Here is a 15,102-nt window from a genome sequence, read left to right as displayed (position 1 = left end):
ACAACCCAAAATGCCATTAGCCTTCTTGGCAACAAGGGCACACTGTTGACTCATATTCAGCTTTTCGTCCACCGTAACCCCTAGGTCCTTTTCTGCAGAACTGCTGCCCAGCCATTCGGTCCCTAGTCTGTAGCAGTGCATGGGATTCTTCTGTTCTAAGTGCAGGACTCTACACTTGTCCTTGTTGAACCTCATCATATTTCTTTTGGCCCAATCCTCTAATTTGTCTAGGTCCCTCTGTATCCTAGCCCTACCCTCCAGCGTATCAACCACTCCTCCCAGTTTAGTGTCATCTGCAAACTTGCTAAGGGTGCAGTCCACACCATCCTCCAGATCATTAATGAAGATATTGAATAAAACCGGCCCCAGCACCGACCCTTGGGGCACTCCACTTGATACCGGCTGCCAACTAGACATGGAACCATTGATCACTACCTGTTGAGCCCGACCATCTAGCCAGTTTTCTATCCACCTTACCGTCCATTCATCCAGCCCATACTTCTTTAACTTGCTGGCAAGAATACTGTGGGAGACTGTATCAAAAGCTTTGCTAAAGTCCAGAAATAGTACATCCACTGCTTTCCCCTCATCCACAGAGCCGGTTATCTCGTCATAGAAGGCAATTAGGTTAGTCAGGCATGACTTGCCCTTGGTGAATCCATACTGACTGTTCCTGATCACTTTCCCCTCCTTTAAGTGGTTCAGGATTGATTCCTTGAGGACCTGTTCCATGATTTCTGTTCCTGTTCTTCCTCACATACAGGTGAGGAAGAAACAATGAGGACACAGTAATGCGGATAGGGCTTTACACCCAAGCTAAGCTAACCTCGGTTATAGTTAGTTACCCTAAGTATATAGGTAGTTTCTAATCAAGTCTATTTTCTGGTTTCCATGCATTACAGAAAGTTGCAGTGTAAGGCCTGGTCTACACTACGCGTTCTTGGCTGAGCTCCAAATGTTTCTAGGGTCAAACACAGTGTCCGCTGTGGGTCAGGGCATAGCTCGGCAATTTACGCACCCCCCCCCCACCCACCCACCCCCAGAAGTGAAAGGGAAAACAATCCTCTCTTGACTCTTTTACATGTCACCCTATCTTTACTGAATGCTGCAGATAGACGCGATGCTGCAGCACTCAACACCAACATCCTTGCCCCCCCCCCCCCCGCCATGGGTGGCTGATGGTGAGGACGGGTACCAGTCATTTTGCACCATCAGCCTATTGGCACATGGGGCAGTGCAAAAGGGCTGGTAACCATGCTGACTAGCATCCGTCAGGTCGATCAAGGGCGCCTGGCCCTAATTTTTCCTGGTAGATGGTGCAATATGGCTGGTAACCGTCTTCATCATAGCAACAGGGGGCTGAGCTCCATCAGCCCCCACCCTTCATGTGTAAAGAAAAGATTCAGTTGCTCCTGGACTAGCAGTGGGATGCTGGGCTCCTCTCCTACACACTGCTTAATGTCCTGTCTGGACTATCATAGCAGCTGGACGCTGCCTTCCACTCATTTCTCACTAACAAGTCACTGTGTCATCACACAAGTGGGGGGACAATGCTATGGTAGCCCAGGAAGGCTGGGAAGAACAGAATGAACAGGTGGGGTTGTTGCAGGAGCACCCCCTGTGAATAGCATACAGCTCATAATTTCTGCAGGATCTGACACAGAGCAGCTGTGCTCTCTGGTTCTATGATACAGTGGTTCTCTAGTACACTTGCCCATATTCTAGGCAGGACTGATTCTATTTCTAGATCCCAAAAAGGAGGGATTGACTCAGGGAGTCATTCCCAATTTTGGCTTTTGCGCCCCTGGCTGATCTCAGCCAGGAGCACTTATGACAGCAGCAAATGGTGCAGTGCAAAAGGACTGGTAGCCACGATCATCTTATTACCAATTTATGGTATGGTAGATGGTGCAATATGGTTGGTAACCATCTCTGCTATCATGCAAAAGCAAAAGCATGCTGCTGTGTAGCGCTGCTGAATCGCCTCTGTGAGCGGCATCTAGTACACATACGGTGACAGTCACAAAAGGCAAAACAGGCTCCATGATTGCCATGCTATGGCATCTGCCAGGGCAATCCAGGGAAAAAAGGCACGAAATGCTTGTCTGCCGTTGCTTTCCCAGCGGCAGGAGTGACTGACGACATTTACCCAGAACCACCCGCGACAATGATTTTTGCCCCATCAGGCACTGGGATCTCAACCCGGAAATTCCAAGGGGCGGGGGAGGCTGCGGGAACTATGGGATAGCTACGGAATAGCTACCCGCAGTGCAATGCTCCAGAAATCGACGCTAGCCTCGGACTGTGGACGCACACCACCGATTTAATGTGTTTAGTGTGGCCGCGCACACTCGATTTTATACAATCTGTTTTGCTAAACCGGTTTATGTAAATTCGGAATAATCCCGTAGTGTAGACGTACCCTAAGACACAGAAAACTACTGGGTAGTTCAGCTCTTTCTTCTTAATAATTGCACATTAATTTGCAATTGTGGCCAGACATAATGTTACATTTGGGCCGCAATCCTGCAAACACTTATGTATGTGCTTAACTTCAAACAAGGATGCAGTCCCATTAAAGTCAATGATTGAAATCCTGGCCCCATTGAAGTAAATGAGAGTTTTTCCCATTACCTTTAATGCTGGCCAAGATTTCACCTTGTAGGACTACTCATAAATTTAAATCTAAACTTATGTGTAATTCTTTGCAAGATTGGGGCATTGTTTTCCACTGCTGGCTACAACTGGTGGAAGAAATGTTCCTTTCATTCAAGTTTTTATTTTGTAAGCTCAACGCTTCCAAATTCAGTTTCAGAGCAACCTCTTCATGGCTATTCAGTTGGCTGTATTTAAAATGCTCCTGATTTGGTTTTCATTAAAAGTTCTTCAGATCTAATCTGGTGTTGTATCCCATTAAGCCAGGGGATTTCAAATAGGCAATTTTTGATTCTTAAACCAACAGTTAAGTTTTCTTTAAAATACTTACTTTATCTCAAATGACAAAAAAATCTGCTTTTCCACCCATTCCTATTGTAAAATGAATTGCAAAGCAAAAAGAAAGTTGTTGTCATGGACTACTGCTTTTCAGTTCATAAAGAACTCCAAACATCATTTTCTTGCTTTTGTTCCATCCCCACACACCAGGTCCTTACTTCACTCTCTTTGCTAGAGCACAAGTGCCTCATTGGAGTACCTGATGTAACATGAGGCTGCTGGAGTTGCAGCTCTCCTTTCGTACAACTGGGAGAGCAGGGGATATAGTTAAACTTCTAAAATATTTGATCCACCAAAGAGGTCAAGGGTTTCCATTAAGCATAGAGAACAAAGATCCCAATATTCCAATTTTGAAAAGAAAAGAAACGAAACTTTGGAAAAGCTTGAGGCCATCTTTATATATCTTAAAAGAATGTAAAAGGACAAAACTACTATTTTGAATTGTGCTCCACAGTTTATTTTAAAAGGAAAACACACACACTTCCTAAATCTGATTTGCCATTATGTATATGCATTATGCCATTATGTAATGCTGCTCCTTACAAAATATTTTGCTGTTAACATATCTAAAAATCTACTTTCAGGGCTGTCCTCAGGCATATGCAGCATACGCAGCTGCGTAGGGCATCTGAAAATTTGAGGCACCACCCTCGCTGGCTGCAGCACGGACTCCACTCTGGCCCCTCCCCCGCTCTAGGCCAGCAGGCTTCTCCCCAACCTGACCCCCTGGCACCACCCCTCCACTCACTCACTCACTCCTCAGCCAGCCAGCCAGCCGGCTGAGGGCTCCAGCTTGGGCGGGGCCAGGAGCCAAAGTCTCCATGTGAGTGAGCAGGGGGAGCCAGGCCAGGTGGCGGGGGGCAAGGCAAGGCTGGGAACAGAGCCGGGGGAGGCTGGGCGCGGGGAGCCGAGCTCAGGGGGGTAGAGCCAGGCACAGGACTTCGGGGAACCAGTGGGGGGGGGGGCGGGCGTAGGAGGAACTGGGCTGAGGGGAGCTGGGCTGGGAAGGGAAAAGAGCAAAAGAGCTGGGGGCGGGGGGTTTCTTTGTCTGGCTCAGTGAGCGAGCAGCGAACGCGCTAGGGCCTTCTAGGGAGCAGGATGGTGACCCTGGGGGAGAGCAGCTGTTCTGAGCAGCCCCACGCTGTACCTGCACCTCTCCCCTCTTCTGCCCACGTGCCCTGACCGGCAGGCAATTCCCTGCAATTTCTCTCCTAGTCTCCTTTTCACTCCACCTCCCACTTCTCTGAAGTTTAAGTCCAGATGCCGAGGATCCCCTTTGGACCATCACCTTTTCCTCTCCTTCCTTCCCCAGCAGGGATTAGCAGCAGACGGGTGCTGGGAGGAGGGAGAGGCACACACACAACCAGGCTGGCAAGGAGGGAAAGTTAAAGGAAAATAAAAGAAGGTGGCATTTGCTTTTCCTGCCCATTCACAATATTCAGGTGTCAACAGGAGGAAACTGACAAATGGAGGAGGGGGATGTACCTGGAGCAGAAAAGCAGCAATCAGGGCTGCAGAATGCAAGGAAGGGAGTGACCACTTAGCTGGGCAGGAGGACAGACTCACACTTGACAAGGCTGGAATAGCTGAAAACTTTTTATTTAGATAAAGGGACTTTTTTTTTTCTTGTAGATCCAAGTATCTCAAAGGCTGTCTCTCAAGCTGGTAGCATTTTCAACACGGGAGAGTTCTAAACAGTGCAGAGTTGAGTGGGATTTTAAAGGTCCCTTCAAGAATACAGCACCTTCCTCCTCACCCTTGGGAAAGACCTTTAAAAACTGCCTTAAATAATCCAAAACAAGAGCCACTGTTCAAATGAGACTTGGCTGGTTATGGCTCCAGCCCCACTGTTGAAGCACTGTTGAAACTGTGTGCTGAGTTATACCCAGTACAATCCCACTGAGCCATGTGTGGCAACCAGGTGTGTAAATCAAGGCAGAAAAAAGTCTGGTGTGTGAATATAATTCCTTTTCTTTTTAAACTGCACATCCCAAGCACCTCTTTACTTTTCAGGATTAGAGAGAAATCCTCTATTTTAGGGTGAATGAATGGCCATTTGGGAGTTGATGGCCCAGTGCGGTGGCAAGCAAGGACCTGGATGAGGGCTGAACTCAGCCATTGGTATCAGCTACACCTCTACCCCGATATAACGCGACCCAATATAACATAAATTCAGATGTAACGCAGTAAAGCAGTGCTCCAGGGGGGTGGGACTGCGCATTCTGGCGGATCAAAGCAAGTTCGATAGAACACGGTTTCACCTATAACGCAGTAAGATTTTTTGGCTCCCAAGGACAGCGTTATATCAGGGTAGAGGTGTATTTCTTTTTTGTCATTCAAATGGATTTTGGGTCATGGCAGACATCCCAGCCATCATGTAAAACACTTCCCTGTGGCTTTTTGAGGTGCACACAGAGGTATCTTACTGCCAAGTCCCTATCCTCAGAGAGGAGGGGAGGGGAGGGAGAAGGCTGCAGGGTGATCTCCCACCTCCATGCAGCCAGTGGCCTATGCTTGCCACTGCCATGCTGGAGCCTCCACATTTATTTATTGACATTTGTAGAATTTTAAAATATTGTGCACACAATTTAATTTTTGGTGCTGAATTCCCTCAGGAATATGGGGTGCTGGGCAGTGGGGGGGCTGTGAGAGGGGCACTGGGCAGTTTTGGGGGGCTGTAGGTGGGAGATCACTGGGCACAGGGATCAGAGATGGAGATCTCTGGTTGAGGGGCCACTGGGCATGGGGGCTGCTGGGCATAAGGGGGTGGGGGGTCTTGGGCAGGGGGGCGGTGTGGCAGGGCATGCTGGCAGCGTGGGGTTGGGGGTGCAGGTGGGAGGGAAGTGCAGGGATTAGGGATGAAGGTGGCACAATTAAACTGTTTTTAATAAAGTGCACGTGGCAAGTTTTCCAATACTGTAAGCCTGTTTGTGTTGCAAAGAGCAAGTCGGGCATAGGGGCACCAATTTAATAATACTGCATAGGGCCCCATAAATCCTAAGGATGGCCCTGTCTATTTTATTGACCTTCAGAGCACTTGCAAGGCCTACTTCTTTTCCCTAGCTGCCAGGGATTGGTGGGATATCATAAGATCTGAACTATGTTAAGCTGCTGGGTGATGATTATATATTATTGGGAAAAAATGGAGTCCCTGGAGGAGTTTGTACAAATGTATTTTTTAAATATGTCAAGTCACGCCTAGAGGAAAGGATAAACATTGCTTTTATGAGTGTGTTTATAAATCAAATCCATAAATATTGACTGAAACAAAACAATAATTTAAGCAAAATGTTCAAAAGACTTGGCAGTGATGGACCTGCCATTTTGGAAGCTGCAAACCCAGTTCTCATAAATCATTTATGAAAATTGAAAGCCTACATTTTCTCTCCTCACTCAGGCCAAACCAAACTCCCATGGACTTGAGTAAAAATTGCAGGATCAGACCCAATTGTTAATCATGAAGATTAGGGTGTTGTCTTGTGAACTGGTAAAAGAATTGCAAAGTGAAGTTGAGTAATCCTGATACCCAGACCAAAACTGATCCTTCTCAAATCAGTAACAAACTAAAAATTCTTTCAATAGCTGGTTTTGATACAATATAAGCTTTCCTTGATCCATATTTAAGGACACTGCCCCTTCCTCCTACATTCCCCTCAAGGCCAACCCTCTAAGGAGGCCGATATTTAATCAGTCAATTAACAAAGGCTACGCTGGGGCAGAAGGGGATAGTTGAAATTTAGTTTATTATTATAATAATAATCATCTTAAAGCAAAAAAGGTATCACTTTCACACACACCTCCTTTCATCTGTGACTTATCTTCTTGCATCCTACACTATACACACATGAGTAATCTCACCCTGAGTTCAATGGGACTACGTGCGTATGAGAAAGAATACTATCTTTTCCTCCTAAAATTAAGTTAAAGACATCTTTGCAGGATTGGGGCACACAGGTTGCGGAAAGGACCATGATTTTTATACATTTGTTGAGAACAATGACACCTCCTCTATCCTAATCAGGTGCCCTGTGCACTCATGAAACTGTAAGAATGAGTTTTTAAATGGATATAATATTGGGTTTCTTTAGTAAAGGGTTTCTTTTTTAAAAAGGAAGTGTAACTAAAAACATGTTATTTTAAGGCATGTCAGAGAAGTTATTTAACACCCCTGCCCTCCACTCCCTCACCTCCCAAAAAAGGAAATGAATCTTAAGGCTGAACTCTGGGCTGATTAACTAGCCTTACAGGGACAGATTGATATGCAGTACTTTGGGAGTTGAGCCTAAAAGTGGTACTTTTGGACCAGTCCTGCAAACTTTTATGCACATACTTATCTTTACATCTGTGCATAGTCCCACTGGGACTACTCACATACACAAACTTAAGCACGTGTAAAAGTCTTTATTGAATTGGGGACTTCAATATTCAATCAATATATATTTTAATTTTTAACATAAGAAAGGAGGAGGACAAAGACATAACAGAAGGAAGATATACATTCCATGATATATTTCTCAAAATGATAAATAAAAGAACAAAGCAAGAAAATATAGCATTATTCAGCAAAATGTATAAAAAAGCCTTTGATGCTGTACTTTTGTAAAGGTAACCGATAGGTCAATAGCAAAACAGGGAGGTGATTTTAAGCCATTCAGTTATCCAAAATACTGTTATATGTAGACATTCTACTGCACTCCTCATTCTCTATATAAACTGGAAAAAAATCATATGGTACAAAAGACTATACCACATATGGGGGAATAATTCATTTTCACAAATGAGTGAGTACAAACAATCACAAGATGAGAAAAGAAGCAGAGCATGAGTCACTTATGTATGATCTCTAGTGAGTAAAAATAACTTTACTCCCAACTTCCTCAAGCTATTCTTACATTTATACAGTACGTTTTTATAGCTTGCATACTTCTTTAATTATTTAAAAATTATTTAAATAACTCTATAAGTTTCACTTGCTCTGGAAAAAATCACCTGTATTACGATGGAGCCTGATGTGGCTCCCAATGAAGTTACTGGGAGTTTGCCATTGACTTGAGTAGTAGCCAGATGAAACCAATGAAGAGGCGTAACTAAACTTTTGGATATACATATCCTGTGCCAAATTAATTGCAGTTTTAAAATAAGGCCACTTCACTAAAGTTCCCAAACATATTTTGTATTATTTATTCTGACATCTTAAGCTGAATTTATTTATTGGCTTGTATTTCAAAATTGCACCAGAGCAAGTTGTGTGTATGTGTGTGGGAGTGCCAATGGGGGCTTAAAGGAAAGAAGAGGGAGGCTTTATAAACAGATTAAAAATGTATGGTTTATTTATATAAGCTTACTTTAACTTCCTGAACATACGTAATATAAACATAATATATTATGCTAATGTAACTCTATCATCTTAATAGCAAAACAAAATGAACTGGGTTCATAAAGTACAAAGTAATTTATGTGTGTCAAAACCCAGTTATTTTATCTCAAAGAAGTAAGTTTCAGACTTAAAGATCTGATATATTCTAAAATAAATGAAAAAAGCTGCAAAAGATCCCAAATCATTTCACAAAACATCTTTTAATGGTATCTGCAAGTTTAATAACAGCAGTAAAACAATGTAAAAAGAAACGAGTTCCTTCTTTTTTACTTTTCTGCATTTTCCCAGGAAGTGTGGATGACATCACTAACACCTAGACCATACCATGACTGTAGCTCCTTTGGTGGTTATAGGTTTTAGTGATCCAGGAGAAAATAAAATCTTGACATCAGATCTTACCAGGTTAAAAGTTTTCCACATACCCTAAAAGTGGATGTACTTGGAATACTAATAATAATGTTTTGCACCTATATAGACCCTTCCACTGAAAATCATGAAAGTCTACACCTGGCAAGTATTCTACACAGGAATTCAATCATTTGGTTCTCGCTGATGCTGCTAGCAGGGATGTCACTTAGGCTGGTGGTTTTGCCACATGGATAAATTTACTACGAAATGTAATAAAACCAATACAGTCTTCAAACAGTATTAACTTTCATTCTGTCATTCTAGGTTAAGTTCAAACCAGCAATTTAGGAGTAAAAGACTCCATAGCACATTATTACTTATTTTTTCTAACATGTCCATCACCCTAGTCTGAGCACCATCCAATCATCTTTCATTGATTAAAAATTATTGTCCCCCTTTCTGAGTACTTAATTGCTATTCCCCTTCCCAACAAATGTTTGACAACAGCACCACTCCCTCACCTTATTTCTTCATTCTCCATCCAGCTTTCCTGTTTCCATTTCAATTTTGTCCTTATCCCCAGTTTAAGCACCAATGGTAGCGGTTGATGTTTTCATAGATTTGAAGGCCAGAAGTGACCATCTAATCCGCCCTCTTGTATTAGCCATAGAACGTCCCCAAAATAATAGAGCAGATCTTTCAGAATAACAGCCAATCTTAATTTAAAAACAGTCACCAATGGAGACTTCACCACAACCCTTGACAATGGTTATTTCCTCTCACTGTTAAAAATGTATGCCTTATTTCCAGTCTTAATTTGTCTAGCTTCAACTTCCAACCACTAGATCATGTTATCTGATAGACAGAAGAGCCCATTTTAAAATATTGGTTTCCCATATAGGTCCTTATAGACAATAAATCAAGTCACCCCTTAACCTTTTATTTGTTAAGCCAAATAGATTGAGCACTTTGAGTCTATCACTGTAAGGCATGCTTTCTAATCCTTTAATAATTCTCATGGCTCTTCTCTGAACCCTCTCCAATTTATCAACATCCTTCTTAAATTGTGGACACCAGAACAGGACACAGTATTCCAGCAGCAGTCACACCTGTGCCAAATATAGAGGTAAAATAATTTCTCTACTCCTACTCGAGATCCCCCTGTTTATGCATGCAAGGATCACATTAGCTCTTTTGGTCACAGCATCATACTAAGAAATCTTGTTCAGCTGATTATCTACCAAAACCCCTGCAAAAAATGTCCAGGGTCTCTGCTTCCCAGAATACAGTTCCCCATTGTGTAAGTATGTCCTACATTCTTTGTTCCTAGATGTATATATCTACATTTAGCCATATTAAAACACAAATTGTTTGTTTATGCCCAGTTTACCAAGCCATCCAGATTGCTCTGTATCAATGACCTATCCTCTTCATTATTTACCACTCCCCCCACAATTCTTATAGTAAAACAAATCTCTCATTTTGCCTTCTCTTCCCTCCCCTCCGCTTTGATGTTAAGCTTTTGCATAGCAGCTACAGAATCACATTAAAATAGTTCATCACCAGAGACTAAGGGCCAGTTTCTAATCTCAAATGTTCTGCATATGTTGCTGAAAAACTGAGTTTAGTATCTGCTCTTAAATCCCACCTTTCTCAAACATAAACTGAAGTTACAAAGGTCTGACTCCTGATATTTTTCCAGTTCTAATGATCTTTCAAATAACTCAATTCTGACAGTTTCACTACACCACTAACAAATGATCAAGTCATCAATAACTTGTGGAAATAATTTATGTCTTCAATACAACAAAGATTTGAAATGACAAAATAAACAAATTAACAGCAAATAGGAAGCTTGGACATTTTAGAACAATCTCTCACTAATTAACTTCTATTTACCAAAAGCAGTCAATATGGAAAGAAGTTGCATCTCTCAATTGTAAGAATGCATCTCTTAATTGTAAGTTTTTTCTTAGCAGTACACAAGAAAAAAATCTGTTAAAATAAAAGACTGGTTTCCAGACACGGGGTTATAAAACTGATTTCATACCTAAGTTCCAACTTTGTCACACCCTATTAAAAACAGCCCTAACCTGAATTAGTAGATACCCAAACAAGGGGGAAATTGGATTTCCCAACGCTGAGTGATACACAAAAGCAATTAGGCTAGTTCCTGCCCTTAATTCATAGTTTGTGTTTTAATTTAAAAATCAGTCCTGCTTGAAAAGATGGTAGAATAATAGCCTACTGCAGAATTCATGATTTAAAGATTTACTAAGTGATATGGTGTATAAACAGAAGCAGAAAGGCACTTACAAGAAAGGCCACACAAAAACACCCATAAAGAAGCTGCAGGTAGGCTCTGCCAAGTTAATAACACAGAAACAACGACCATCCAGACTCCCCCACACAAGCTCAGATAACAAAACCAACCTTTTTAGTGACATATCAAAACAAGTTTCTGAGAAGGGCAGCAGTTTCATATGGAAGGAACCTTGGCGCCCAGTCAGACACTTTTCTGTCACGAGAGAAACTAACATCCTCTTAAGCTAGAGAGAAAATCCCCCAGCTGTTTAGAATCAATGTTTCAGCACCTCCTATGCAGGGGGTGCAGCCATCACACCCTGGTAAAGGGGTAGAGAATGTGGGGGAGGAGGCAGAAAAAAGTGATTGGAAACGGGTGAGGGGGGAAGCGAGAGTGGAGCTATCTGAAAAACAAGGAGGGACTTTAGTTCATTTCAGTGTCACCGTGTAATCCAGGCTCTGCACCATGGACAGTGACTCTGCTGCTGCTGCTGCTACAGCCTCCGCCTACCCAGTCACCAGCCCCTGCAGGACGAGGGGGAGGCCAGCCACAGCTACCAGCCTGCTCCACTCAGCATATACACACTGTCCTGATAGTGATACCCTCCTTCTCCTCATACCCACACACTGCGCTCCCCTCCTCCAGAGAGCCAGAAATGCCCCAACCATAAATACCATTAAGGGGGATGATCTGTGCCATCTGTCCCTCAGATTTACTGCCCTCTCTGCCCCTTGCACCCAGCTTCACACTCAACTCATAGCAATGCCAACAACCCAGACAATGACATTCATCCCCAACATCCGACCCAGGAGCACTCTCAATCTCCGACCCTAGAAAGGACAAGCGAATTGGGTAACCCCACCCCACCCCAAGAACCCCCATTTCTAACTCTGATGTGCACCCAACCACCAGAAACACAACATCCTACCCCTAGCCAGCAGCACCCAAACCCCTTATCGAGGAGGACATACAGTGGGGATACCCATCCCAGAATTTAGGGACCTAGACACGCACTGATCACCCTATCCCAGGTACACACTCCTCCCTTGACCTCCAAAGGATATTTCCCCCTCCTCCAACTCAACATACACACACACACAAAGACACACAGAGGAGTCCCATCCCAAAGACACTCACCCACTCTAAGGACACCTAAACTTACCTCCCCCCCAAACACAGGCTGCACAGGACCCCAATCCTAGGGGCACCAGCCCACCCTAAGACTACTCAGCTCAACCCTTGCTCCAGAGCCACTCCCCCTCACACTGAACGGACCCCTACCCCCGGGACACCCTGCCAGGCGCCAGACACTCCCTGGCCTCCCAGGCGCTAGGGTCCCCTCCCGGGAGAGGGGGCAGGGCTGTGATACACATTCAGACTGAGGAGCTGTCCCAGTGGAAATTCCCCGTTAGTAGCAGCGGGGGCAGGCGAGGCTGCCAGGCGGAGGAGGCGGCTGATTAAATTCTTCCCGGGAAAGGATTAGCGGGCACATGGCTGGGGGAGGCGGCGGCGGCTCTGCCTGCTCCTCCTCAGCGGAGCCCTGGGGGCGATCCCCGGAGACCCCTCCCCAAAGCCGGAGCTCCAGCTTGTGCCCCCTAGCGATAGCACCTCGGGGGTGGCGCCCCGAAACGGGCTAGGGTCCCAACCCGAAGTCTGCCCCCTGCCTCCCTACTAGCCGGTCCACCAAGCAAAAGGCGAACAGCTCCTAGCCCAGCCCAAGCACAATGAGACCCCCGCTATCGCCCTTCTCCCCCCAGTCCTCCCAACCCCAGGGGACCCCCGCTATTGCCCCAGCCCTACCACCAAGCATAATGGGACCCCCCCCCGCTATTGCTCTCCCTGCCCCCAGCTCCCAGGCAGAGCGGACCCCCTCTCCCACGCAGCAAGGCACCATCTCTCGCTCTCGGAAGCACTAGCCACCAGCTCACATCCCTTCCTCGTGGGGCACCAGCTCCTCCGCCGCCCCTGCCCGAGGCGGGGGTATCACGGGGATGGGGCCCCAGCTCCGCCCTCCCAGCCCGAGGCTCGGGCACCGGCTCGCGTCTCCCCAACCTTTTTTTTTTTTTATTATTTTTGCCCCTCGGCTCGCCCCGGCCCCAGCCGTTGAAAGCAGCCACCTGCTCCCTGCAGCCCCCTGCCGGGACAGAGGAGACAGACCCAGCTTGCGGGGCAGCGCAGACACCCTCCGTGTCCCCCCCGCCCCCGCTCCCCTTCTCCGGCATCGCCGCGAGCAGGGGAACAAAGAGCCACAACCCCGACCCCCCTCCGCCTTTACCTGCTGCAGGGCCGCCAGCAGCAGCAGCGGCAGCAGGCTCCGCGGCGGCGCTCCCGCTATCCGGCACATGGAGGCGGGGTGGGTGGCGGGAGGGAGCGGCGGCGGCCACCAGCGGTCTCGGGATGCCGAGCAAGTGCGGGGATCGGCGGAGCAGGGGCGGCTGCGGGCGCTGTCTGCCCCCCCTTGGGCTGGCGCCGAGCCCGGGGCGCTACTGCGGGGGCTGCTCTAGCTGGCTCCTGTGCAGGGTGCAGCGGGGAGGCGACGGAGGCTGGGTGAAACTCGGCACCGGGTCAGGCGGCTGCTCCTCTGCTTCCCCCCGTCCTTGGTGCAGGGAGAGAAGGGGATGGGCTGGTGGAGATGGAGGAGGAGGAGGAGGATGGGCAAACAAAAGGCAGGGGGACGAGTAGTGCCGCTGCCGGCTCTAGCTCCTCAGCGGCTCCTTTGCTGCTTTCCCTGCTCCTGGAGCGCGTCCTCCTCGGCTGAGTTCAGGGCAGGCAGGTCTCCTCGCAGCGGGCAGCCCACTGTGCACCGGCAGCCCCGCCGCTGCTCCCGCTCTGCTGCATGCTCCGCTCCCGACTCTCTCTCCCCGGCACTTTCTCACTCCTCCCCTCCCCCGAGCAGCCCCGCGCACAAACCCCTCCGCTCGCACAATGATAACAATGCCAGCCGGAGCAGCCGCTGCCTCTCTCTCTCTCTCTCGGCGTGCGTGTGTGTGTATACGCCTTCCCTGCGCCTGGCAGCTTCTCCTCCCTGGCTCTCCCTGCCGGCCGCGCGGCCAATGGGAACCCAACTACCCGCAGCCGCTCAGCCCTGCCCCGCCAGGCATCATCCGCCCACAGGGTGGGCAGCAGCTGCCGCCCAGGAGAAGCGGGTTTGCTGCAGCCAGAGGGGAGTCACTGGGGGTGTCTGTGAATTGTTTGCAAATGTAGGTTGAGCTCTTCTCAGCCGGGGGAGGGGAAAATTCCCCGGCACCCTGAGGATACCGCGACCAGACAACAAACAAATAATACAAATTAGCCCGGAACTTGGTCTGTAATTAGGGAAACAACAGAGTGAGGAAAGGGCTGGGGGGCGAAGGGGGTGGGTGGGTGAGAAATCGCCCCCTCTCCGGCCTCGCCAGGGAAACGAACGTGCAAAAGAAACAAACAAACTCCGGTAGGAAGCGCCGAGCGTGTCCATTGTCTGATGCAAGGCGATCGCGGCGAGCCACCTGCTGGGGAGGGGGGGTTGGCGCTTGGAGGCTTTGCCTTCACACCTCTCCCGCCCTCGCCAAGCCCTGCTTTGAGCAGCCCCTTAGGAAGTTGCGGTCACTGTTTGTTACTTGGTTAGAGAGTTCACTATGTTTGTAAACTAGCGGCCTAATTTATCTGCAAATGTTTCCAAAGGCTGGAGCAAGGGTGATCCCATAGCAAGGGTGAAAAATGGGGGGGGGGGGAGGCGCTAGGGTATAAGCACCTATAGCAAACAAAGCTCCGAATATCAGGACCAGGGGTCAGCATCACCATGTTGTACAAGGGACACTTGACAAAATTACTGTACATAGTGACGGGGCCTATGTTATTCAGTCATTTAATTTTTTGAAAAATTACCACAGACCTCAACATTTTTACCATGGACACTTGTGTCCATGTATGGACACATTGCTGACCCCTGATCCGGATGTTTGATCACCCTAGGTGGGGTTGAGCTCCAGCCTGTGGGTCTAAAAAAGGTCAGCAGGCATTACAGAAATGAGGAGGGTTGCTGAGTGAACAGTTACAGCAGCAAGTATCAGTGCTGGGTCATTTGCTGCGCTGGCAAGGA

General features: G+C 47.1%; 1 protein-coding gene across 1 annotated transcript in view; it reads right to left on the bottom strand.

The window, feature by feature from the left end:
* The window catches only part of CDH2 (cadherin 2), a 185,998-nt gene extending 171,997 nt beyond the window's left edge, over positions 1-14,001 (bottom strand). Inside the window, exon 1 of the mRNA XM_045006439.1 lies at positions 13,300-14,001. Coding sequence (XP_044862374.1) covers positions 13,300-13,368 — 69 coding nt within the window. The 5' untranslated portion in view covers positions 13,369-14,001. The remainder of the gene's footprint in view (positions 1-13,299) is intronic.
* Between the last annotated feature and the right edge of the window lie 1,101 nt (positions 14,002-15,102).

The sequence above is a fragment of the Mauremys mutica genome, chromosome 2 (genome assembly GCF_020497125.1).
Source record: "Mauremys mutica isolate MM-2020 ecotype Southern chromosome 2, ASM2049712v1, whole genome shotgun sequence".
Classification (NCBI taxonomy): domain Eukaryota; kingdom Metazoa; phylum Chordata; order Testudines; family Geoemydidae; genus Mauremys; species Mauremys mutica.
The sequence above is the reverse complement of the archived record's forward strand: the minus strand, read 5'-3'. Positions and strand labels throughout refer to the sequence as shown.